This window comes from Aspergillus pseudoviridinutans (assembly GCF_018340605.1).
Source record: "Aspergillus pseudoviridinutans IFM 55266 DNA, scaffold_1, whole genome shotgun sequence".
NCBI lineage: Eukaryota > Fungi > Ascomycota > Eurotiomycetes > Eurotiales > Aspergillaceae > Aspergillus > Aspergillus pseudoviridinutans.
In genome coordinates, this window is record NW_025091281.1 from 530,453 (window position 1) to 555,398 (window position 24,946).

The 24,946-nt window shown below is 50.1% G+C and overlaps 12 protein-coding genes across 12 annotated transcripts; 7 read left to right on the forward strand and 5 right to left on the reverse strand.

Moving 5' to 3' along the window:
• Window positions 1-747: 747 nt before the first annotated feature.
• Window positions 748-3,443, reverse strand: Asppvi_000200 (uncharacterized protein; the record flags this gene model as incomplete). Its single annotated transcript, XM_043296512.1, has 6 exons — window positions 748-1,972; window positions 2,028-2,576; window positions 2,624-2,648; window positions 2,696-2,869; window positions 2,922-2,998; window positions 3,049-3,443. 6 exons carry the CDS (start codon window positions 3,441-3,443, stop codon window positions 748-750), a joined length of 2,445 nt encoding a protein of 814 aa, XP_043152447.1.
• Window positions 3,444-3,959: 516 nt separating this feature from the next.
• Asppvi_000201 (FAD-dependent oxidoreductase) lies at window positions 3,960-5,555 on the reverse strand (the record flags this gene model as incomplete). Its single annotated transcript, XM_043296513.1, has 3 exons — window positions 3,960-4,066; window positions 4,114-4,790; window positions 4,837-5,555. The coding sequence occupies 3 exons, from the start codon at window positions 5,553-5,555 to the stop codon at window positions 3,960-3,962; spliced, it is 1,503 nt and encodes a 500-aa protein (XP_043152448.1).
• A 1,030-nt stretch (window positions 5,556-6,585) lies between these two features.
• Window positions 6,586-7,948, forward strand: Asppvi_000202 (TauD/TfdA family dioxygenase; the record flags this gene model as incomplete). Its single annotated transcript, XM_043296514.1, has 4 exons — window positions 6,586-6,835; window positions 6,880-7,366; window positions 7,426-7,731; window positions 7,789-7,948. 4 exons carry the CDS (start codon window positions 6,586-6,588, stop codon window positions 7,946-7,948), a joined length of 1,203 nt encoding a protein of 400 aa, XP_043152449.1.
• Window positions 7,949-8,610: 662 nt separating this feature from the next.
• Asppvi_000203 (putative MFS multidrug transporter) lies at window positions 8,611-10,251 on the forward strand (the record flags this gene model as incomplete). Its single annotated transcript, XM_043296515.1, has 3 exons — window positions 8,611-8,847; window positions 8,894-9,388; window positions 9,436-10,251. 3 exons carry the CDS (start codon window positions 8,611-8,613, stop codon window positions 10,249-10,251), a joined length of 1,548 nt encoding a protein of 515 aa, XP_043152450.1.
• A 24-nt stretch (window positions 10,252-10,275) lies between these two features.
• On the reverse strand, window positions 10,276-11,920 carry Asppvi_000204 (putative MFS multidrug transporter; the record flags this gene model as incomplete). Its single annotated transcript, XM_043296516.1, has 3 exons — window positions 10,276-10,825; window positions 10,874-11,694; window positions 11,741-11,920. The coding sequence occupies 3 exons, from the start codon at window positions 11,918-11,920 to the stop codon at window positions 10,276-10,278; spliced, it is 1,551 nt and encodes a 516-aa protein (XP_043152451.1).
• A 1,014-nt stretch (window positions 11,921-12,934) lies between these two features.
• Window positions 12,935-13,418, forward strand: Asppvi_000205 (uncharacterized protein; the record flags this gene model as incomplete). The annotated part of the gene is made up of 2 exons (XM_043296517.1): window positions 12,935-13,131; window positions 13,205-13,418. The coding sequence occupies 2 exons, from the start codon at window positions 12,935-12,937 to the stop codon at window positions 13,416-13,418; spliced, it is 411 nt and encodes a 136-aa protein (XP_043152452.1).
• A 2,600-nt stretch (window positions 13,419-16,018) lies between these two features.
• Asppvi_000206 (uncharacterized protein) lies at window positions 16,019-16,613 on the reverse strand (the record flags this gene model as incomplete). The annotated part of the gene is made up of 2 exons (XM_043296518.1): window positions 16,019-16,107; window positions 16,163-16,613. 2 exons carry the CDS (start codon window positions 16,611-16,613, stop codon window positions 16,019-16,021), a joined length of 540 nt encoding a protein of 179 aa, XP_043152453.1.
• A 2,045-nt stretch (window positions 16,614-18,658) lies between these two features.
• On the forward strand, window positions 18,659-19,364 carry Asppvi_000207 (uncharacterized protein; the record flags this gene model as incomplete). The annotated part of the gene is made up of 2 exons (XM_043296519.1): window positions 18,659-18,855; window positions 18,905-19,364. The coding sequence occupies 2 exons, from the start codon at window positions 18,659-18,661 to the stop codon at window positions 19,362-19,364; spliced, it is 657 nt and encodes a 218-aa protein (XP_043152454.1).
• Window positions 19,365-19,709: 345 nt separating this feature from the next.
• Asppvi_000208 (WD repeat-containing protein 87) lies at window positions 19,710-20,280 on the reverse strand (the record flags this gene model as incomplete). The annotated part of the gene is made up of 2 exons (XM_043296520.1): window positions 19,710-19,951; window positions 20,052-20,280. 2 exons carry the CDS (start codon window positions 20,278-20,280, stop codon window positions 19,710-19,712), a joined length of 471 nt encoding a protein of 156 aa, XP_043152455.1.
• Window positions 20,281-20,349: 69 nt separating this feature from the next.
• Asppvi_000209 (uncharacterized protein) lies at window positions 20,350-21,357 on the forward strand (the record flags this gene model as incomplete). The annotated part of the gene is made up of 3 exons (XM_043296521.1): window positions 20,350-20,509; window positions 20,569-20,698; window positions 20,757-21,357. 3 exons carry the CDS (start codon window positions 20,350-20,352, stop codon window positions 21,355-21,357), a joined length of 891 nt encoding a protein of 296 aa, XP_043152456.1.
• A 1,604-nt stretch (window positions 21,358-22,961) lies between these two features.
• On the forward strand, window positions 22,962-24,185 carry Asppvi_000210 (putative extracellular sialidase/neuraminidase; the record flags this gene model as incomplete). The annotated part of the gene is made up of 1 exon (XM_043296522.1): window positions 22,962-24,185. The coding sequence occupies one exon, from the start codon at window positions 22,962-22,964 to the stop codon at window positions 24,183-24,185; it is 1,224 nt and encodes a 407-aa protein (XP_043152457.1).
• A 166-nt stretch (window positions 24,186-24,351) lies between these two features.
• Window positions 24,352-24,806, forward strand: Asppvi_000211 (uncharacterized protein; the record flags this gene model as incomplete). Its single annotated transcript, XM_043296523.1, has 4 exons — window positions 24,352-24,408; window positions 24,457-24,533; window positions 24,587-24,631; window positions 24,686-24,806. The coding sequence occupies 4 exons, from the start codon at window positions 24,352-24,354 to the stop codon at window positions 24,804-24,806; spliced, it is 300 nt and encodes a 99-aa protein (XP_043152458.1).
• Window positions 24,807-24,946: the final 140 nt, after the last annotated feature.

Consider the following 24,946-nt stretch of genomic DNA (forward strand, 5'->3'; position numbering starts at 1 on the left):
CGGAGTGAGCCAGCACTGACCAACCAGACGCCCATCACTTTTTAGGTGACCTTAGGGTAATGAACGGCGCTTGTACCCTTAATTTGCATTTTGAGCAATGTATACAGTGCATTTTTTGCGACGTGTGTCCAAATTCGAAGCTAGTCACCAATGACAAATCGTTCAGCTTGCATCTGCGTGGGCCCAAAGAAACCTGAGTGGGTAACTGGTGATGCTATCTCTGTGTTGATGGTACAAGTGCGCAAATTGACTCATGATATGGAACCTTGGATGAATCACTGCGGGGATATGCTCCACTTTGCTAACGATATTCTGTAGTGGGCATATAAGACAGGTAAATCAATCAGGCTGAACTACTTTCCACTACCAACATAAACCCAACGACTCTGTACTAAATAGCTACCATGAAGAACTTGAATCAAATCGAGCCTCTATCTAAAGGGCGCTTCCCTACAAGAATTAAACCGTCTTCTATACATGGAGTGGCGGCCAGCCCGCGACACAGCAGTATATCCCGCAACGTCATTGAGTCACAGCCAGCGGCGCCGCATTCCAAGTATTCCTCGTGAGGAATACTCCTGAAGAACGCATCCTGCGCATTAGATGGTTTACTTCAAGCCCGCATGCATTCGCAGAGGGGAGTTACATATGCTCCTATTCTACATCGACTATGTCACGGCACAATATAGCTCTATCGGGAACCGAGATCAAGACCAGAAAAAGGAGCCATTGGCTGCAATCCCAAGCTTAAGTCTCAGACGACACTTGATGATCTTTTGGCTCGCCAGTAATACGACCAATGCGCGACCAAGTCCTACTCTTCTGTAGCGCAGAGCCCCCGGACCTAGTACCATACTGGTCAAGTAAATCATTCCCACATGAACCACACGGCAGCAGAGCAGCCGCAATCGGGTTCTGGAACTTGCAACCCCGACACTGCCAGTATAGACCCGATGATCCCATGCCCAAGGTCTTACACATGTGCGATAGTAGGTTCTCAACAATACCACGATGTTGCCTTTTGATCGCCCATTCCAGGCCGCCCATCTTCATTGCATCCTGAACGGTCGGGTCTGCGCCTCCTTCTAACAATCTCTGAACGGTAGCCGTTTGCCCTCTGTAACAGGCGACGATGAGAGGAGTTGCGTTGTTACGGCCACCACCCGCGTTGACGTTCGCTCCGGACCGGATGAGTCGGTCCACCAAGGGTACGATGCCGTAGGATGCAGCGTAGTATAACGGCTCCGTCCTGCGGGCTTGTTCAGCGGGAGCTTCGTACAGAAGGACCTGGATCCAGGACGTATAGTTCCCCCCGTCAGGGAGGTGACGGGTATCGAAGAAAGAGAGAATCTCGTCGATTTCGGCATCAATGAGAGGATAGCCCGATGGCCAGGATGGACTGCAGTGGCTCGCCCAGTTCTCGGAAGCATACTTGAGCAGCGGGTAAATTTCCCGACGTCTTGCAAGAGAGCGAAAGCTCGAGCAAGGCTGTTTGAACTCGTCAAGCATCAGGTACGTCAGACATTTTTGCCAAATGAGCCGTGATCCCTCCGTCTCGTCCAGGCTGTAGTACGCTGCTGGCCCGCTTTTGATTGCGTCCGATGTGAGAAAAGCTTTGACTGACGAATGCGCTAGAGCAACAAATGTAGTACGCTCGTCGTAGACAATTAGCCCTTGGCAGATTGAGAGGATGACGTGTGGGTCAAAGAGTCTACAGTCGTCATCGATGCTTTTATCCCCTTTCGTCAGGACGAGTGCCTCGCTCAGCTCGGACAGGGTAATCTCCTGGTAGCCTGAACTAAGCCAGAGCAGGGTTTCTCTTGCAATTTCCCGGTCATACGAAGGTATTCGACATAGTATAGTTTCGTAGGTGCCGTGCAGGCTTTCCGGCATGCTGTCCAGAGCGCGAATAACATCCCGGCCTGTTTTCTGAGCGCTTAGAAGGTCGATTTGACATTGCACGTATCGAAACCTGCAGCAATGTGTTAGACTAGCCTACACCGCTTGTGGCGATAGAGCATACGAACATTCCACTTGCTTTCTCAAGCAGGACTTCCTTGATGCGGAATTTGATGTGTTCCGGCAGACGTTGAAGAGACGGGACTGACTTTAGCTGAGTATTGAGAAATGCATCAATGTCAATTCTATTTGTGGAAGGTCTCATTTGGGCCCGGAGGATGCTAATGGCGGGATTTGGCACCGGGGGCGAGTTGGTGCTTGTAATCATAATGCGAATGTTGTCTGACGACTCCAAGAGGGTGAGTAATGCGTCGAGTATCTTTGCACTTTCACTGCTCTCATTGATCGCATCCACAACGATGAACAATTCTGACAGCGCACCTGTGTATTTTAGAAGCAGACTCATCAGTACATCTGGTTGAGGAAGGGTGCGTTTGTTGAAACTTTGCAATTCGGCGAGAATTTCTGGACAGGTCTCAGATAGCTGCACCAGCAATGCTCCTAGCAGGTAGACCAGCTCCTGCGACGAACTCAAATGGAATGAGCAATAGTAGTAAATCATTTGGCTGGAGGTACGGGTGGCGATAGTATCTTTGACGGCTTCAATTACCGTCGAGCTGATGAAGATTAGCAGCTGGCATGGCAAGGAGTTTCCAATATGTACCATAAAACAGTCTTTCCTGATCCCGCTGGTCTTGGTCAGCATCTCACTACACTCAACATCTAGGTGGCTCACATTTTCCCTCTAGCGAAAGCAACCGGCACTTGCCCTCTGTTGCAATCCATGACTTGAAGGGTCCATTGATGAACCAAGCCCCAGTACCAGGCTGACAAAGCGACCGAGCCTTGCGATGCATCGAATCAACGTCAACGGGACATATCCACGTCTTGATCTTCTCGTGCGTTTTCTCTTCAAGAATGAGACATGAGCGAAGCAAAGTATCAGATGAGTTAGGACATACCTTTCCGTAATTGCCTCATTTCCCTACTCCAGTCAACCACAGCATCAATAGAATGCGCCGTCTCCTTTTCAACAACCCTAGAAACCGTCAATTCCACCCATCTTCCTTAGCGGGAAAGCACACGCACGATCTATCGTTCAAAATCACCAAAATAAAATACGTCTTCAGCCTCTCCAGCTGGGCAATGTTTCCCTCCAGACCCCCCTTCTTACCCGGCCACCCCAACTTCGCCAACCGCGACTGCCGCATAGTTCTTCTCTGCAGATCATCCAGAATTTCCTCCAGGACGGCATTAGCCTTGAGCAACGCATCCCTGAACGGCGATGGCACCCCTTGAGCACCCTTTTCCTCGATGTGGTCTGTCCGCATCTCTTCGAGAATCGCCTTCAGCGCGAAGAGCTCCCCGAATAACTCACGGATCTCGCTGTCGGCATTTTTGATTTGCTTCGCAAACTCGTATACTCTTTTTGCGGTATGGCCTACCTGTAGTATCAGGCCGACAATGGATACCGGGTCCGCCATTGCTTGTCTTTGTTGCCTCTAAGCTACTCAGTGCAGTGGTGAGGCTGAGAAAGTGTGGTGCTGTCGTTCATTAGCTTGCAGTAAGCGACGAATCACTTGGCGTTATGGACGATCGCGCGGGGTATTCTATTTCTGCCCCTCGTTTTGGTTTTAATGAATGGGATATTTGTTCTTTTGATACTTTACTAGGCTGTAGTGCTGCCTACCAGGGCAATCTCCTGGGAATTGCAAGCAAATGCAGTTGAACTTAGAAGCGCTTTAGAGATAGATTCTACAATTCTTGTCGGGATTAGTATCGTTTAGCGAGTAAACATTTCATAAACAGATATATTCCATATTCTCTCAGTATTAAGTAATGGTGTTAGTCAAATGATGGAAACAACGAGTCGATAGACGTGCCAGAGAATATCAGAACTAAACACTGCAGCAACAGAGAACAGAGAGCAGAGAACAGATCACCTCCTGGTTCAATGAAACCGACATTGGGCCACATCCCACGCTAGTCCACAATTCCAATCAATGTCTAGATGCATCCATCTTTGCGAGCACTTGGTCCACATGTTCTGCAATGTTATACGAGAAGACCTGCTTCGCGAACTTGTTCATCAGGCTCGGAAAGAAGCCTGTACCTCACAGTTAGCCACATCCCCCAATCTAATGGCAGACATACCCATAATCCACATGATTGAATACATCAGATATTCCTCGATAACCCCCATATCTCGCTTTTTGTTTTGCATCTTCCTCGCATTGTCCAGGATCGCCTGGATCCGCGGCCGGCGTAGATCCATGTACTGCTTCGCTGCTAATTTAACTGCCTCCTTGCACTCCTTGACACTATTGCCCTCCACCTTGCCAAGAAAGTAGCTCAAGAATTTCGTGAACGACTCTACATCTTCCAGTGCCTGCGACGATCCCTGCCCCGAAGTCGACGGGAGCGCATGCGCCGCATCCCCAACCAAGACTACGCCATCCCGCTCCCACGTCGGCAGCTGCGGCGACGTCCAAGTTGGATACATGCTCTTCACACGCGCGGACTTCAGAACCTTTTGCACGACGGGATCTCCCCAGTGTTCGTGTCGCTTGTGCAGCTGCTGAAGGACATCATCCATGTCCAGTGTTTTGGTGTCAGGGCACTCGTCCACAGAATAGGTCGACCACCAGGCAAGAAGATCACCGGGTTCAGAGACATGGTGCGGTGAGTCCCGGTGCGGAGCGGTGGAAGAACTGGTGCTGAAGAAGTAGCCAAAGAAGCCATTGCCGCCGAAGATGAAGTTCATTGATCCTTTTTCCACTAGGTCTTTGACTTCACTAGACGGCAGGAAGCCGCCAATACCGCAAACACCTCTGCTCTTGTCAGCTCTGATACTTAGGAAGAGAAAGGATTGCTCACTCATAATGAGGAGGAAACGGGTCCTCCTCCGCTTCTGGGAAAAGAGCCCGCTTAGCCACACTTTTGATTCCGTCAGCGCCAATCACCAGATCCGCTTCGACAGCTGGACTGCCATCTTTGAAGTAGATGGTATTCCGATCGTCAGGACTGGCGGTAACCCGTTCCACACGCTTCGTCACTATATCCCCGTCGGGGATCCTCGCGCGCAGACAGCGCCATAGCCATTCGCGACTACAGCCGATCATGTACATCGGCGGCTCATCTCCCTCGCCTGGAGCAGTACTGTCCATACGGACGAGAAGACGGCCGTGCTTGCTTTTTAGATTTCCGTGCGGGACTACGTATCCGCCGCGGACAATGTCGTGGAGGAGGTCCTCGTCCAGACGCTTGAGAACACGCAAACCATTGGGTGCGATACCTAGGCCTCCACCGACGATGAGGGTGGATGAATGCGTAGCATCCTCTTCTTGGCTACCCTTGGATGCGTCGAATTTGCGATCCTTGCTGGTGTCATGAGATTCGTAGATGGTGATTGTGGGGGATCCGGGGAGGTGTTTCTTGAGCTGGAGGTAGGCGGTGCATCCGGAGATGCCTGCTCCAATGATGGCGATTTTCATCTTGTAGCCGATGGATTCATGCAAGATGTCAATGACGAGAGGAGGTCTGAACTCTGAAGTACCAAAGGTGAATTTGTCTGCCTGGTGGCGATGCTGACTCATCACGTCCTTAGGCGAAAGTTTGTATACGAGCTGAGAGAAACACATCTAACCAGCATTGACAATAAGCAGATTCACAGTTAACAAGATCAAGAACGGACATAATGGTAGTGTGCGGTTGTTGAATATTCGCAAGTATAGCATTTATTGTAGTGGTGAGTAATTGGTGATTTTCGACTCGACCAACTAATTGGTCCTCCGGCAAGTATAAATAGATAGTTCACTCCTTAGTCAAACCTCCGACGCAATTCGCTTTCACCACCGCAAGACCTGCAGAGGAAGGAAGCGAGTATGAAGCATCTAGGCTAAGCGAGGCGGGTTTATCCCAATAAGAGCGAGGTTTATCTGCCACATGTACGCGAGTATGGTCCATTCGGCTTATCGTTTCCATGCTTCCATGGCCTTTTGGAATAGAGACTGGTAAATGCTTGTTCCAGCGCGACTTGCCGAGACTCGCTGCTGACGAATCCAATGATCGGCAGCTATGCGCTTTGGTGCGTGATGAACTTGGCCCAGCAGGCTTGACGGGATTCGTTGCCGTCGAGAAGGAAGTCCGGGGTGTCTTTTTCTGCTATCCGATGAGGTAGGCAGTGCTTCCAGATGAGATGGCGTAATTCTACAGGCAGCTGCGAAAAATAGTGGAAGACACTCATTTGTTAGTTGCTGCCAAAACTAGATAGAAGACAGAAAAGGTCTTGTCGAATTGTCGTAGATCAGATCTGTCAGCATTAAATCCTGGTGATCGGACCGATCCCGGCCCGACCCCGGAGAGTGGTTACTGCCCTTCAGAGGTGAGATATGTATCCAGTTACATTTTGGCAAATTCGGGCGGGAGATCTGATAGGGAAGCGTTGATTAGAGAGGGGACATATTAATGGATGGCAGATTAGTGTGGTACATATGATGGTGCAATACTTCGCTATACGGGCATCAGATGATGTGATGCGTGCGGGGTCTTATATACCACCTTTACAGCCCAGGCGCAGAGTTGACCATCAGATAATAAAGAGTATTCCTAGAATCAAGTCACAAAATGGTCGAAGTTCAGACACTCCGTCAACCTGATATCCAGTATCATCCTGATTACGATAAGTATCTCGCCCGCGTGCAGCGTCGCAAGGCAACCGAGGATCTGCCCAAGTCTCTCCCTCCTGGTTTCCCCGAGAAGCTTTCTTCTCCTCTTGTCTGGGAGGGCAAGGAGATAGAAAAGCGTGATGACTGGATCTATAAGCTCAATGACGCACAGCGAGAGGAGATCCACGCTGCGTTGAATAGCTTCAAGTGTGAGTTATCCAACCAATGTCAAGTCATGTTCTAACGTCCACAGCCCTGGGCCTTGGTCCCGGCCACGTCAATCAAGAGACATTCCCCCTTCCCACTCTCCATCCTATTCTGCGAGAACGCTCCAAGGAAATCCACAACGGTCGAGGCTTCTTCGTCCTCCGCGGCTTAGACATCGATCGGTACTCCCGCGAAGATAACATTCTCATCTACGCCGGCGTTTCCTCGCACATCGGCAGCCTTCGCGGCCGGCAGCAGGACCAACGACAAGCCGACGGGACCTCTGTCATGCTCGCGCACATCAAGGACCTGACTCGCACCGATCAAGCAGGAAACATCGGCGGACCCGGCAGCACAGCTGACAAACAGGTCTTCCACACCGATGCAGGCGATATCATCTCGCTGCTTTGTCTCCAGACAGCCGCAGAGGGCGGCGAAAGCCAGATATCTAGCAGCTGGCTGGTGTACAACATCCTCGCCAAGGAACGCCCGGATCTGATCTGGACATTGGCGACGGATTGGCCTGTGGATGGGTGAGTCCGGAGCCCGTAGCCTATAGCCCCCTGCTGTCAATCCCCACTTACAGCGTTAGCTTCAATAACCCCGAGCGCCCGTATACATCGCGGCCCTTGCTTTATCACCAAGACGCAACGGCCTCGACACCCGAGCGCGTCCTCATCCAGTACGCCCGCCGCTACTTCACCGGCTTCCTCGCCCAGCCCCGCTCAACGAATATCCCTCCCATCACCGAGGCACAGGCCGAAGCGCTCGATGCGCTGCACTTTCTGGCGGAGGAGCACAGCGCTTCGCTAGATTTCCAGAAGGGTGACGTGCAGTATGTCAATAACTTGAGCATTTTCCATGCTCGCAAGGGGTTCCGCGATGCCCCGGGGAAAGAGTAAGTCTTGCCCCCGGTAATATATATACATATATCTATGAAGTACTGACAAGACAGGCGACATTTGCTACGTCTCTGGCTGCGCGACCCGGAAAATGCCTGGGAGACGCCTGAACCTCTGCGGGAGCGGTGGGACATTGTGTATGGAAACGTGACACCGGAAGAGCAGGTGTTTCCTCTGGAGCCAAAGGTGCAGAAGAAGAATATAGGTGCTTAGTCTAGGATTTAGGACAGTTGAGTGCACGAAGCAGGAGATTTATAGTTAGTTACCGCTACGCACCGAACCCAATTTGATAAGTTTTGTGGCTGCAGGAACCGACTTGGTATACTTGGCGAAGTCTCTGCCTCGAATCATTTTGTCGCCTAGCATAGTTAAACTTCCCGGTGCCTGGCTGTAACTTTGTGATATAAAAGTTAGAATACTGAATTACTGATTATACGGATTGTGACTTATGTAGACAGAGAGAATGATAGCATTTGATACTATTTGCCTATGAACTATTTGGTTATGTATATATATCAATCACGCTGACAAAATGATTCTGTACATCGGAAATCCAAATCGGCAGTTGGCCCAGCCTCGGCAAGCAATGACAGCTGTCTTCGGCGACACAGAGAGAAAAAGCACCGAAAATCCCCAGGATGGCGGGGGATCAGCGTATCAGCGAGTGGAGAGTCCTCCCCGGATTCCCCCACGGCAAACCCTCAGCGACAATTACCGGGCACTAGACTGAATAGCTTCATGACGAACCAATAGCCATCTCGACTATTGTCCCATCGCACTTTGATCCCCACCTTTCAAGTCAGTCATAAGGGGCTTCTCCATGATTCAGTCCCAGGACATTTATTTACCTGTGTTGTACGATTCTGAGCATCATCATGCCCTCCATCGATCTACCGGAACCGACCTCTGCCATGGACGACACACCCAGAAAGACGAAAACGCACTCTGACTTTCTAGAGAAAGCAGAAACAGACGTTGACATCGTGCCATACCCAGGCAGCGAACTATCCGAGCCTCACCGCGCCTATCTCCTCCAGCGACATGGCACCCTCGACCTCGACCCCCTCCCGAGCATGGACCCGGCAGATCCATACAACTGGCCCTTATGGAAGGTAATTCTGCCCATCCTGACTGTCGAACAGAGATTAAAGAAAACAGAGAATAACCAACCTCCTCCTGGTGGCCTTCCACGCATTCATGGGCACCTTCATCGCAGCAGGCATCATCGCCGCCTACGAAGACATCGCGGTCGACCTGGGCGTCTCGATCCAAAAAGTCAGCTACCTCACCTCGCTGCAGATCGCCATCCTGGGCGGCGGCCCGCTATTCTGGAAACCGCTCTCGCATCGCTTCGGACGGAGGCCTATCTTCCTGGTCTCGCTGGTGCTAAGCTGCGCGTGCAATATCGGCTGCGCCAAGAGCCCGGATTATGCGTCTATGGCGGCTTGCAGGGCGCTCGTTGCGTTCTTCATCTGTCCTGCTATGGCGATTGGGAGTGCTGTCGTCGCGGAGACATTTTTCAAGCGCGAGAGAGCGAGGTATATGGGTGTGTGGACGGTGATGGTTACACTTGGGGTGCCGATTGGGCCGTTTATCTTTGGGTTTGTCGCGCAGCGCGTGGGATATAGGTGGATATACTGGATTTTGGCCATTGTACGTTTCTGCATCTAAACTACCAGGATACCGCTGACTGAGTACAGACCAACGCCGTCCAATTCATCCTCTACCTCTTCTTCGGCCCCGAGACGCGCTACATCGGTAAAGACATGGGGACAGGCAAAACAGCCTTCCAACGCGAATACCTCTCCGTCCGACGCATCGACCCCACCCCCTTCACGCTCCGCGAATTCTACCACCCCCTCACCCTCTTCACCAACATCCCCGTCCTGACCGCCGCGTGCGCCTATGCAATGGTCTTCCTCTTCGGCAGCGTCCTCAACTCCGTCGAAGTCCCCCAGCTCCTCCAGTCCAAGTTCTCGCTGAACGCCCAACAACTCGGCCTCCAGTTCCTCGGGCTCATCATCGGCTCCCTCCTCGGCGAGCAGCTAGGCGGCCACGCCTCAGACAGATGGATGGCCTTCCGCGCGCGCCGCATATCCCGCCGCCCGCCGCCTGAATTCCGCCTCTGGCTGAGCTACATCGGTTTCCTGCTAACCATCGCAGGCATGGTTGTCTTCCTGGTGTGCACGGAGCACGCGAAGAAAGGGGTGTGGACCGTCGCGCCGGTGGTGGGGACGGGGGTCGCGGCGTTTGGGAACCAGGTTGTGACGACGGTGCTGACGACGTATGCGGTTGATACGTATCCGGCGGATGCGGGGAGTATCGGGGTGTTTATCAATTTCGTGAGGTCCGAGTGGGGCTTTATCGGGCCGTTTTGGTTCACGGCGATGTTTGAGAAAGTGGGAATTGCGAAGAGTGCGGGTGTGGTGACGGCGTTGATTATGGGGGTTAGTTTTGTGCCGACGGCGCTGCTGCATTGGAAGGGGGAGAGACTTCGTCTTCGTCAGAAGGAGTAGACTGTATTGTATGGAATATAGATGCTATAGATTACTCTCTAGAGCCCTCCTCTCATCAACGGTCAAATCGCTCTTCGCCCGACTAATCCTCACAAACAACGCGTTCACCACTAGTCCCAGACACGATAGCGCAACCTGGAACCAAAACACGGCCTGGTAACTCTTCCGAAGCCCTTGATCTTCAGTGTTGACCTGCACGATATCCGCAAACCCTAAATGCAGCGCAATCCCCAGATGCAACGTGGAGTTAATGAGCGCCCCCGCCAGCCCCTGCTTCTCCAGCGGCATGTTACTCGTGATGAAGACGTTAGTAACGTTGAAGCTTATATCGATCCCGATTGTCCCGCAGATCATCGCGGGGAAGACAAAGGCCCAGTACCCTCCGTTCTCCGGGAGGAGGGCAAAGAAGAGGCCCGAGCCGATGTATCCCAAGCAGGAGATGAGCATGAGGATCGTTCCGGGAATGCGGTGCAGGATGAAACCGCCGACTGTCGAGATGAGAAGGCCCCCGAACGCCATGGGGACTGTCCAGGCGACGATTAGCAGCGGACTGGCGTGCATGATGCTTTGCATGCTGCGATTGGGTTAGCGTGGCCACGAAATAGATCAGGAGGAGACGTACTATAATGCTCCATACAGCAGGAAAATCCCCAGACTGCCGTACAAACAGACAAGCGAGAAAAGCAGTGACTTCATGTACTTGACCGCAAACACATCCGCCGTCACGAGAGGATCCGCCACCACCCAACCCTCCACATACACAAACACCGCGAGCAGTACCACTCCCAGCGCCAGACACACATCGATATACGCCGTCGCCCACTGCCTCGGCGCATGCGCACTCCCCGCAATAGAAAACACGAGCAACACGAGCCCGGGCACCAGCACCCCGGCCCCCAACCAATCCATACCAACCTTCCTTCCCTTCCTGCGCTCCGCAAAATCATTCGGGATCGAGAAAAAAGACGTCGCAGCCGTCACCGCCGCCAGAATTCCCCCGATAAAGAAATACCATCGCCAGCTGAGAAATTTCCCACACAGCCCGGAGAAGAAAATCCCAACGAAAAACCCCAGCGCCGCGCAGGCGCCGTACACGCTGAAAACGAGGTTTTTCCGCGGACCCGGGCGGTACACGCTGCCTAGGATCATCATTCCCGAGGGGAGAAACGCAGCGAGCGCCAGGCCTTGCAGTGCGCGGCAGATGACGAGCATCAGCCAGGTTTGCGAGAAGCCGGCGAGAATGGACGAGACGGTGAGCCAGGCAGCGCCGAAGAGGTAGCATGCGAACCCGCCGTACATGTCTGCCAGGCGGCCGAAGATGAGGAGGGTAGAGGTGACGGCCAGCGAGAGGGCTGTGGAGGGCCAGATGGAGGAGGCGAGGGGGATGTCCAGTGCGGAGATGAGGGTTGGGAGGAGGATGTTGGATCCGGAGATGTAGTATTCCTATGTGGTCAGTCGGTAGCAGGAGCTATGGGGTGAGGGAGCATACAGCGAGGATTTGTGACATGACGATGGAGAAGCAGAAGGTTAGTTCGGACCACAAACTGGAGAAGCAGGGTGGTCGCTCGCGGCCGAGTCTTTCGAGGCGAGCTTCGCTGTCTTCTGTATCATGGGTTGCCATCTCGGCAGGAACCTTTCTAACAGGCTTATCCTCCATAGTCATGTTCATGACTAGGAATCAACCTGCCGACGATATCTCATTTTATATCTACAGGACATTCTGATTTCTAAGCATGGGCGTTCGGGCGTTCGGCCAAGACGCTTGGTGAGGCCAACCTTCCAGAATAAGTTTCTATTCGGAGAATTGAACCCACGTTCAGTCGACGCATCTTTACCATGCAGGATAGTGTCTTAGTACATAGAAGCTTGGCCTCTTGGCGTTGACTCTGGGCTTCCGTTTTAGGAAGTTGTGAGGAGTGGGTCCGATATACGAGATCCACCGGAGTCCTCTGATGGCCTGCTTCAACGCATTTAATCGTCAATTTCTGCTCATGTCTCATTGCAGGATGATAGTTGCTTTGTAAAGAGAAAAATTTTCAATATAATCGATTGTTGTGCTTTGAGCCGTTGTGCCTCTTACGAAAATTCATCGATGCCGCACCAAAGTCACTATGATGTGTCGACAGTATACTTTGACCAGGCTACAGGGCTTACTGTGCGCAGGAGTAGCTATAATGTCCTGGCAAAGTCATTTGAATTGCTGCAAGAATTTGGTGGTCAAACACAAGGAAGTCATCAACGCTTCCATCGAAGCACATAGTCATGACTAGAATCCTGTCATCCAGGCAGAGGAACAGCCCTAACTCATGTAAGACCGAATCTAAGCTTCCTGTGCGGTCCTCATTGACACTGTGAATCTGATGCCAGAAGCTTACTGTTTATTGAAGACAAGTTACGATTGCTCTCAAGATGAGGGTGCATCTCAGGCTCCCTCATACGGAGTACTCCGTTATGAAGCTGGCAGTAGCCATATAATGCACACCCCATTCACATCTGCACGAAGTCAGGATAAAGCATGCATCTCTTCAGACTTCTCACAACGGAGTACTCCGTTATGCAGCTGGAATAGTCACAGAATGCGAAGCATGATGTGCTATAAAAGCAGAACTCTTGGAACAATGCGACTCTTTGCCTCCTGGTTACTCCTTTTTTGGTCTAACTTGAGCACAAAAGCCACTCCATCATGGCATCCACTACTACCTTCCTCAATCTCCCAGCAGAGATTCACCTCATGATCTGCGAGTATCTTGACCCTGCCTCGGCAGTGGCATTGAAAAATGCAAATAAGTACCTCCGGTCCGCCGTTACCGTCAAGGATCCAAAGTACTTCAAGTCGGAAGATTTCAATGTTTACCACCTGACGCTAGAAATGTGGCCAGAGTGAGTAGATCTCGAATTGATAGTCCAGGCCGGGGGTCATGGAAGGTGCAATCCTATACTAACCTACCTCTAGGTACACGGGTCACTTCTTTTGTTTCGAATGTTGGATATTTCTGCCGGCTGACAACTTTACCGACGAGCAAATCACCGGCAAATGCGGAAAAAATGGCTACGCAGCGTCGAGGAGATTCTGCATCTCCTGTGGCACAAACGGGGGAACTTACCATCCTTACCACAATACCGCCATGGATGACCAGATGGCATATTATTACCGACACCCGCAGTGAAGTGGTGTACGGGGTTTATCGCCAATGCGCTAATTGCATAGACGTCGAGTTTACGATGCTGCGACGCGGGATGACTCTTATGTATTATATGGTATGTGCCAAGCTCCTCTATTTCTGAGACCATTGGAGTGGCTTAGATATGCTGATATCAAGATTAGGAGATGGCACATGGGAAACTGCACCAGGTGGTCAATGGAGACCTTGCTATTTGCCTCTTATGCTCACACGGACTGTTTTGAGGAACTGGATGATTGTGTCTTCTCAGGGATCATGCCGAGGGTTATGTTTTGATGTTTGCTGTGGCAGTAAGACAATGTACAGGAAGGTTGGAATAAGTCTCCTTGAATACACGACCGTCACCCTTTCACAGTATGATAGGAGCAATAGTTCTAGAGCACTCACATGCCTCTTCATGGGTTTGCAGCATAAATATTACTATGCGGTTGTGCTATCATTAACTCTCAGCCGGCAGGCACATGGCCTATAATGACTGAGGGCTATCTACCTCAGTTACATAGCCTTATAGCATATCTTTCTCTCTCTTCTAGATAGCTATAAAATCTATGAAGCTTTATCTTTTAGTTCCTTTATAAGATTATAAGTGTGAGAACCCTGTGCCAGGCTACGCGGCCCCAATTGAGGCAAAAGACCTACTATAATTTGATCCCACGGTTAAATCATACCTGGCTACTGTATATATCTTTAAAGCTTACTATAAGCCTCTAATAGGTATCTCCCTCCTGCTTAGCGCATGCCCCTGGGCCCCGTCACAGAGGATACACTGGAAGAAAATCTTTGATCTGATAGAGGACTCACCAGAGACTCAGCAATAGTTCTAGATAGTGTAACATGATTTGCTATGGAGTTGTCACTCAGAGCAGGTCAGGAATTACATCAGATAGCTGCATGTTTGCTTGGAAGCCAAGGGTATTTGCACAAGTCAAGTGATTTTACTGTACATGGCAAGGCACATTCCTGCCAGAATGTGGGCACTGGCGCATTGTTTCGATCCTCCAGAGTCCTTGGAAGTCCGCGTCCATCTTTCCTTGTGTTAACCACCAGCTTCAGCACTGCCTAACACCCCTTCTATGCCGCCATGATAGTGGCGTTGGACAATGATCATGCTATTTACTACCGTTATTTGGAACTGCAAAGGACTGAGCCACGAAGAGTTGATCTCTCTGGTGCAGGGAAGCTTGGCAGGGACCACGTATTTAAGACGGCGCCTGCCCCCCAGCCGCCCCACTTCTCCAGTATAGTTGATTTTCTCCCAGTGCACAGAATTAACTCATGCTTTTTCCTGAATAAAATAGACTAATGAATTATTACAACTTTGCAATTTTCTCTCCTTGCTTGTTGGATCCCACACTGAAGGCAACACCTTTGAAGCAAGATAGGTCTTTCATTTTCAACAAAACGGAGAACAGGTGAACGAAACACAGTGGGTCTTTTAAGAGGTGAAGGAGGTTCACTTTCACAACAAAGTAATTGAGCAGTTGCATCTCCTGCAGTCATTGCAATACTGATCTCAGCATTCTCAGCTCGGGGAGCTGCAACTGAAGTACACATGATAGTTACGCTTCCACCTAAAGTAACTTTAGGTCGGTCGTTATAAAAATCTGTATTGGCTGCATCTGGGATTTTCCTCCTCCGGAGTAAAATCTTCAGATTGTTGAAACGGCTGGTTGAGGCAGTATTTTGATTCGAACTCTGCGGTTGCTGTTCTCCATAAGGAAGTTTTAGGGGTGAGGATCTCGGATGTCCACATGGTGCTGTCCTTTCGAGTCTGACAAAGGTACCGATGATATCAGCTAAATTAACCGCTATCCTCTGGCCGGAAACCCAAATGACGGTGTCCACTAACAGTCTGTCGAGGCTTGTTCGGAGAAACAGATCCAGGTTTTGATGAACTCCGTCTCTCGAAGGAACTATACTTTGTTTCTGGGTTGAGTAAATATCCATCTTAGCCTTCTCTCTCCTTGTAGAACAAGCGGAGTAGAGGGCAGTATAGTTTCGGCCCTTGTGAATGAACTCCCCGTCTACGAGTTTGAAGGAGACTATCCAGTCATCGGGCATTTCCAAGGTTTGAAGAACAGCAGGATAAATGGCAGAGCCGTTGTGACTGGTTGCGATCATATCACCGATTTCGACCGTGGACTCCCGAGTCTTGGGAAGCCGAAGAAAATCTTTGAAAGACAAACGATGTCCAGGGCTAAATTCCTTAAAAGGCCGGCCCTCTATTAGGTCAAATGCGAGATTTTCCATCCGTGCCCAGTTATCGGGGCAGACTGTAGCCCTATCCTCGGCCTCAATAAAAAGGGAGAACAAGGCAAATCCAATTGCTTTGCCAACACTACGCCATATATGTTGTCGTATACATGCCCCTACAAGAACGTCACTTGGGGAGTCACTGGGGAATTTGCACTTCCCAAGCCAGGAGGAGCATTTGCAATCAACCGACTCGAGATTATTATACACTGCGTTTCGCAGCATTAAGAATGCAGATGCTAAGTCTGGGTATCTCTCAGGTTCTGCAGCACCGAAAAGGACGTTACAACGGTCTTTAATTATCAGTTGCGGTGACGGCCCTAGTAAAGACATCATGCTGTCGTCTCGTTCTTCATCACGATGTTCGAATGTTGTGTGAGACCGCGACCCTTGGTCGGCCCAAGAAGGGATTGCTCGGCCTCTTTTCCAAAGTTTGAGTACGAATGGGAGGATACCGCAACAGGCCTTGATCACACTCTCGGAACAAGTGGCTCCCGAACTGGCGAACTCAAGTTCTAGCCAGCTACGTATCCATTTTGGCCATAAGAATTGACACCAGCGTGAGGTATTTGAAAGTTTTCGGTCCTGCTCTAGCAAGGGGGCTATGTTCTGTAATCTTGCTCCAAGTTGAAATGTTGCTGCCCCGGGTGTATCTGTCGTGAACTCAAGAAAGATGGATCGACGAGCTCCTTCGTAAATGAGAAAGTTTCCGACACTGACGACCATATCATGGGCAAACAGAAACTTTGCGACGGCGAGGACATACGCCATTCCGCCGGTACCGTACACTCGGACCATGGTTTCCTCCTCAAGAAGAGCTCGATTTAGTGCGTGTATCAGCTCAACCATCCATTCGGGTGACACGAGCTGGAGGAGATCATCTGGAACTTCAAATCCCAGCTGCACGTACGCCGCGTGTATCGTCATAGTCTCCCGAGCGACAAGATTTCCAAAGCCCAGAGCTTGCAGCTTATCCGATAGCTTTTTTGCCACTGTATATAATTGCTCCGTAGAACATAAATTCTGGTCTGCCGATAACATTTCGCTGCAGAGACCTTCAAGAATGATGCATGTTTCCGTTTTGCTGTAAAGGTTTACAAGACATGTGGATAGCAGTGCTACTGCCTGCCCACTGCGTGTTTCTCCCATAAAAGTTGCCGTATCGCCCGCGCACCAACCAACCGACAGAGCTAGACGCTCCACTCGAGCAGAACTGAATCGCCGCAGTAGTTCCTTTGACCGCATTTGAAATTCTCCGCTAGTTAGGACTCTGTTCCCCACAGCCATCATTTGTGTCACTGCTCCTGCCTGCACATCATCTGCTGACGCAATCCTCAGGAGGTCACGGACCGATTCGGCGCTCCATTTTGCTGCATCTAAGAGATTAATTGACGCACTAACTGGTTGTTGTGGCATGTCCCCCACTGCGATGATTTCATGCAGTGAAAGAAGATCTAGACACAGACAAGTGATTTTACCCCGAGTTTTGGAAGTTGGATCAAGTGAAGTCTCAATTGCTGTTAAGCTAAGTATGTACTATATAAGTGGTCAACTATTGGAAACCAGTGTCATGCAGTCGCGGTGACGCAATCACCATGTAACTAACTACATTTCAACATTATTATTACCTTGCCTGGTGTTCTAGCCATGATTCGGGCCCTGATAGAGTTTACCGAGAAAAGGTTTAACTACCGACTGCTGTAAGCCGAACGGTTACTAAAATACCTTGAAGAATGGGGTCAGTCTAAACTGAGCTAGCGAGTCCAGGAGGTCCGCCAGATTCGAGTAGTGCGTGTGATCTATAGTCGTAATCCAAGATTAGCAAGCTATTCTATGATAAGACCTGACTAGACTTAGAAGCAGCAATTTGTATTAACTCTGAAACCCTTTCAAGAGTACAGTGAGCTGCGAACTTGGCCTGCCTACGCACTCTCTTCCATTTTTGACCTTCTTGGATTGCTTTAGTTCTTTTTCAAAATGACGGTCTTTTCCAACACGATCTCCTGCAGCGTCTGTAGTCAACCGGTCTGGTTGCCACGAAGAGATACAAGATTTAGTGCATATACAATATACCATTGATAGCAACTCCAGCCATTATCCTCCATAAAATCAGGACAATGTGAATTCGCCCATTACACTGGTCAGCTAGCTGGCATCCTCTATATATCCATGTCCAACGCTCGGCCTACCAACTCATGCCAGTTTACAACTTTAGTAAAGAGCTCGTCTTCAGTACTTCGCACTCCCGAGGGTTCCTCATTGTAGGGATTGATAAACTGCTCTATTCCTTGGCTTGTTTTTCTTCTCAGGAATAACTGGATACTGTAGTGAACCGTCCTCTGAATTGATATGCACGGCTATAATGGAGAATCGATCTCTAGCACCTGCTTCAAACTAGAAACCAGCGTACATAATGCTGGAGCTACGACCAGTGAGCTGGTTGGCTAGTAGTTGAGTCACACTCTTTTCTAAATCTACGTATCAGATGTAGCATTTGCTGTTTGTTTCTCTGGGTTATTTCCAAACCATAACTACAGTCATGATCAACACAGTGAATTTCAAACCTGCAGGCTTAGCCCTGTTCATATGGAATTTGTTTGCTTCTCTTGGAATACTTTATAACTACTTCAGGCCAAAAATAGCAATGAATCATTCACTGTAGGTAAAGGCAAGTCCCACTAAATCAAGGAAACATGCAGACCCTTACGTGTACTTGTCCACCTGACAGGCAGTGGATAGTGAATTACTCTGGAAGTATCTAATGTAAAAGGGAATATCCAAATGAGCAGAGCTCTGTACCTTTATAGACTTCACCACTGTGCTCTCCATCATGGATATAAAACCTTCTCAATCATGCTCTCCTTCTCTCTTCCTACTACCTTTGCATTCTTGTATCTGCATATCCTTACAAAGCTACTAGCTTTCAAGCAATACAAATCGCAAATATCACAGAAATTCAAACAACTATCATCATGGCACACTCTACTGCCCAACCCTTCATGAATCTTCCTACAGAGGTTCACCTCCTCATTGTCGAACACTGCGACCACGCGTCGAAGGTCGCCCTGCATCAAACAAGTCAATATTTCCGCGCCATCGTAGATGTCCACCCTCCGGGAGACGCTGCCCAGCAGGTATCGTTCCTAAAGGGCTACGAGCTCTGGCCACAGTTAGTCCAACTTCACCCTTGACAACCACTATCAGACCTAACAACCCAGGAATACAAACAAACACGATTGCTTCAAATGCCGCACGATGGTCCCGGACGAGGGCTTCGACGACGGCCAGACAACAGGCAGCTGTGCCAAAAACGGCACCGAAGCTGAGATGCGCCTTTGCATCCGGTGCGGATTGTTAAAGCGCCTATACAGCGCAGTAGCGCCAGTTTCGATTCGGGGCAAGACTTATTACAGATGCGTGTCCTGTCAGGGTCTCCAAGGATGGGGAACTCGCTGCGCTTGGTGTTGCAACTGCAGTAAATGCCTTGGCTTTAAGAAGTTCGAAGTGGTCCAGGCAGTTCGCTGCCCGGAGTGTGGTTTAATAGCATGGCTTCACGATGTCGGGCCGGAAGGCATAGCTCCTGCTCAGGCTGCTCAAACGCACACTTCTGGCGATGATACAGGTAACGGGAGCAGCACGCAGGATTTGGAGAACAATTTCAGGAACCTTCTGGTTTGAGTCGTGCTTAGGTCAACAGTATGTTACCAAGGACTGAAATCTGAAACAACTACTTTACTTACTTTGCCCCTCTCCAGAATCAAGCTCTTTATTCTGACGTTACTACCTGATCGAAATGTGCAGTGGGACTCTGTCTTGCTCATTCACTACCTGCTATATCTCCAGAATATAAGAGCCCCTTCTCTCCTCCCTTTCCTCTTCTCTTCATCTTCCTCCTTTCTCTTTTCAACTACCATTACACTCTACCTCTCAGCCCGTTTGAACTTCTCTTTGTTTATTCTACTACTACTACTACCTCTTTCTCCTCAGCAACTTCTCCTGCTTATTAATTAAACTAGCAGTTATTCAGGTAAGGCCTTTTGTTCTTTCTCTTGTTCTCTCCCTCTTCTTCCTCTTCTTCCTCTTCTTCCTCTTCTTCCTCTTCTTCCTCTTCTTCCTCTTCTTCCTCTTCTTCCTCTTCTTCCTCTTCTTCCTCTNTTCCTCTTCTTCCTCTTCTTCCTCTTCTTCCTCTTCTTCCTCTTCTTCCTCTTCTTCCTCTTCTTCCTCTTCTTCCTCTTCTTCCTCTTCTTCCTTGATTATCAGACTTGCTAATATAACAATAGCCATCATATCTCAGTGCCTGGGCTGTGGTGCTCCTTTGCCTGATAATGCACAACTCATTGAAGTTGCTTTTCATGACATAACTACCGACCCAAACCTTGCTCACGATCCGTTCTGGGTGGAGGTTTTCCACCATGCTGGCATGATCTTCCAGTGTATTGTGGCCCAGGCCACACAGATTGCGCGGGCGACCTTTGGCCAGGTGCCCGTGGTGACCAACGGACTCAAGATCTTCACAGATGACGAGCAGTGGACACCTGCAATGAATGACCTGGTTATTATCATATACGAGTGCACACATTGTGCCGGAACCCATTATGGATTTGAGCCTTGCCACTTAATCCGAGGGCGTTTCCCAGGACAGTCTGGAGAGTACTTGTTCAAAATGGCAACAGATCAAAGTACACAACGTCCCAGATATGGCTCTGATAGCTGCCAATGTTTTACCACGAAGTGTGCCACTACATGTGCACAAAGAGCTCGAAATGGAAGGAGACAGAGTGAGAGCGATGAGCCTGAAGATTATGAGACTGATGAAGAGATGAGTATGGATGAAGAGCGATAAGATACATGGGTAATAATGGTAAGACTGATGGAGAGATAGGTATTGAGAACGAGCCTGAACAGGTGATGGATAGGTTGTCAGCACCAGATAACGAGGATGGAACTTCCAGTGACGACCTCGGAGACGACCTTAACGCTGATTACATCCCTCATGAGTCCACGGACAATGAGTATGACGGGTGGTTACTGGGGTTGAAATGGTGTCATATGGGTATTATCAGTGATCAGGCTGTCTGTTTTTGCAATTAAAGCAGCAACACAGAAGAAGAAGAGACCACTGCAATATGTCAATTCCTCAGATGATGATGATGATGATGATGATAACAAACATGAATGGGAATTACCCAAAGATTTGTCACTCTATGGAGATTGGGTTGCGTTACGACACGCCGGCTGGGCTAAGCAAAAGCCTAAAAGATCTGACAACTTACTTGAAGTGTACAAAATTCCCCACGATATCCCGGATGAGGAGTCGAAATGGCCGAACCAGCTGAAGTCCCTGTTGACTGACCAGATCATCGGAGATGGAGACACCTCAAAACACCCTTGGGGAAGACCGCCTTATGCCCTTCAGGCAACGCTATCCAAGGCCCCTGTATACACAAGGGATGCAGCCTTTACTCCTAGGGCAAGTGAGGCCTTGCGGCGTCTCGAAAGTTGGTTTATCAAACTTACTAAGACGGCGGCGATCATTCTTGATTTGAACACAATTGAGAACTGGGCAATACCAGCGAAGGTTCGAGGTCCCCATAACAAATACTTCAGACAGACTTTGAGCGCCAACTCTATGACGCATCCTGGCTTTTTCATTTTTCTGCAAAGCGTTTAAGGCTTTTCATATGTGTCCAGTTTTGTACAGTGGAGTCTCCTTCATTATGTGCTTTGTCATATCTGGTTATCATGTCGTTGGAGTGGAATTGCAAAGCTAGGGAGTTGCTCATTGCAGTTAATGCTATTGGGTATATATTCGATCTGCTTGACGTCGAGTTCGTGCATACTCCGTAGTTAATGAATCAGTCGGTTTCATTCTCAATCGTGTCAAATCTTAACCAGATAACGGTCAAAGCCATAGCAAGCACGACTGCAGTACACTGGCTGCTCATTAATCTGCGCGGTTTTAATGCTATTATGACCACATGAGATTTCAATGGTTATCTGTGCAAGCATCATACAGCTAATGACAGTGTCTCAGCTTTCCCCAGTAGACTTTGTCTACGATTGACTGGAGCGACTCTGCCTCCGAGCCATACACGGACAAATTAGTTAATGGGCACACTCTGGAGGATATGAGGAATCAAATTAAGAAAGCATCCTTGTTACTATGACTGCTTTTCTTGGCGAAGAATATCTGTGCTTCATGATGTACTACTGAAGCCAGTTTACAAGTGTTGATTTTCTTCCCGCTACCGTCAGCTATCTGAACACTATTTAGTCGCTCTTCACAACAGGACAGCAAGATATTCTAGTCCTCCATTGGCTGATACGACTGGGAATTGGATGCTGCAGATAACACTTTGGAAAATTGGACACTCGTACCGTGACAGAGGTTAGCTAAAGTGAATTTAGCCAGGTACTATGTCGTGACGGATGTACATCGTTGCTCCCTTCGCGTTTTGAGGCCAACTCTGGAAGGCTAGCGCACTTGGCAGGGGATTTTTGGAAAAAGTTCCGATGGATAAGAATGAGCATTGACGCCTCATTCATTTAGCGTCATGACCACGCATGCTGTAAGGTGAAAGGACTGGTGGATAGTTACCCCTGACCAAGACAGCAGTTGTCCTTGAATCATTAGACAAAAGGGACTGCTTCAAGACAAGCAGGAAATCGATCTGACTGCAATCAAACCTATCGGATCTATGTTGCAGAGACTAATTGCAGTTGTTTATGACCTCGTTGACTGATMCGAGGCATATCCTCTCAGCCTATGGACGACCTTCTTCAGTATATCAACATATCGGGGAGACGTGCCGAACATCCTCACTCAATGTAACCTGCGCCTGGCAGCGACGAGCTACCATAAGCGCGTTCGTCTGGTTCGAGTACAGGATCATGGACACGAGTGGCATTGGCGGTTTGCCCTCCATGTCGTGATGACAGAGAGCCATTCTGCAATTGAGCATCACAAGAATGCACCACAATAGCGGGCGCCAAGCTACGGCGGAATCCTTAGTAGCTCGACGAGGCGCTCGGCCTAATTTCGAGTTCGTATTCGCTACTTGCCGTACAAAGTTATCGAACAAATACGACGTGAATGTTGATCGTATACGAGGTCTGTCTGATCAACACGAGGTTATATTTAGTTAGCTATAGAAGACACCCACGTGGGTTGATATTCAAGAATGTTTGGATATCACGATCGGGATGATCCTCTGGCTATGGCTATAAAACCTGACACACTGCCGGTTACATTCGCAACAGCAGCAACTAGACATGATGCAATCGATGCGCTTGATCATACTGGCGCTGCTTGTGCAGTTCCTCCCAGCATGGGCAATCAACGACCCGGCCAAATCGGCCGCCCCCTACCACGATGAATTCCCTCTCTTCCGCAGCGCCAACATGGCCTCACCGGACAAGCTGTCTACAGGAATCGGCTTCCACTCCTTCCGCATCCCCGCCGTGGTCCGCACCACGACCGGCCGCATCCTCGCCTTCGCCGAGGGTCGCCGGCACACAAACCAGGACTTTGGCGACATCAACCTCGTCTACAAGCGTACCAAGACAACCTCGAACAACGGCGCGGCCCCATCAGACTGGGAGTCCCTGCGCGAAGTCGTCGGCTCCGGTGCAGGCACCTGGGGTAATCCCACCCCTGTCGTCGACGACGACAACACCATCTACCTGTTCCTCTCGTGGAACGGCGCCACCTACAGCCAGCACGGCAATGACGTCCTCCCCGACGGCACAGTAACCAAGAAGATCGATTCCACTTGGGAAGGCCGGCGACACCTGTACCTCACCGAGTCCAAAGATGACGGCAACACATGGTCGAAACCCGTAGACCTCACCAAGGAGCTCACCCCCAATGGCTGGGCCTGGGACGCCGTCGGCCCAGGCAACGGCATCCGCCTGACGACCGGCGAGCTGGTCATTCCCGCCATGGGCCGGAATATCGTGGGCCGCGGCACGCCGGGGAACCGCACGTGGAGCGTGCAGCGGCTTTCCGGGGCCGGGGCGGAGGGGACGATCGCACAGACGCCGGACGGGAAGCTGTACCGCAACGACCGGCCCAGCGCCAAGGGGTACCGGATTGTGGCGCGGGGGACGCTAGATGGCGGGTTCGGGGCGTTTGCGACGGACACCGGGTTGCCGGATCCGGCGTGCGAGGGGTCTGTGCTGCGGTATAACAGCGATGTGCCGGCGCGGACGATCTTCTTGAATTCCGCGTCGGGCACGAGTCGGCGGGAGATGCGCGTGCGAATCAGCTATGATGAGGACGCGGGTAAGTTCGATTATGGGCGGAAGCTGGAGGATGCGAAGGTTGCTGGGGCGGGCAATGAGGGGGGTTATTCGAGTATGACCAAGACGGGGGATTATAAGATTGGAGCGTTGGTGGAGAGTGATTTCTTCAATGATGGGACGGGCAAGAATTCGTATCGGACTATTATCTGGAGGAGATTCAATCTGTCGTGGATCCTGAATGGTCCTAACAATTGATGTCATCGCGATGGTAGGAATGTTTACACTGTGTATAGATCCGCAAGGGAGACACGAGTTGAGCCACCCCTTGTTATCCCTCCATCCCTAGTTTGGAAGAAATAAATCCTTTCTGCCCGATTCTCCTTTCTATTCTACCATCATACTACTCATACGATCATTCAAAATGCGTCTCTCCTGGGTCATGCTCTTGGTCGTCTCGGCGGCAGCCAAAAACACGACTGTTAGTAATCCACTCTCACGTCCAACGCAGCACTAACCGGGATTGCAGATCGGGCTGGAAACCATTGAAGAGGGCAGCAAATCAGTCAGCGTGCCCATGGGCGATTGTCATAATCTGGATTCCTAGTATGTCCACGGTAAACAGCGCATGCAGTTATGGTGCTGATTGACCGCTACAGTGAGGTGACGACAGTGTCGGTCAAGAAGCCATGCCGATTCTTCACGTACGCTGCCCGATTGAGTCCTCAGAATTGATTGACTATACTGACCAACTACAGAGGCCCCATGTGTATCGGACGACAGACGCTGCTAAGACCCGGCGTGCACGAGAGCGATGAACCAGTGCCGATCTGGAGTGTGTTTTGCGAGGACGAACCGGAACATAAACTGGAGCTGTAGCTGTGACTGTCAGCATGTACGTACAGGAAGACAATAATAGCATGCAATCATCGTATGATTTGTGGATATTCTCCTAGACCGTTAGCGTATTGGCTCTGATCCTGATCCCTGTGCAAACAGAAGCACTGTTACACAGCAAG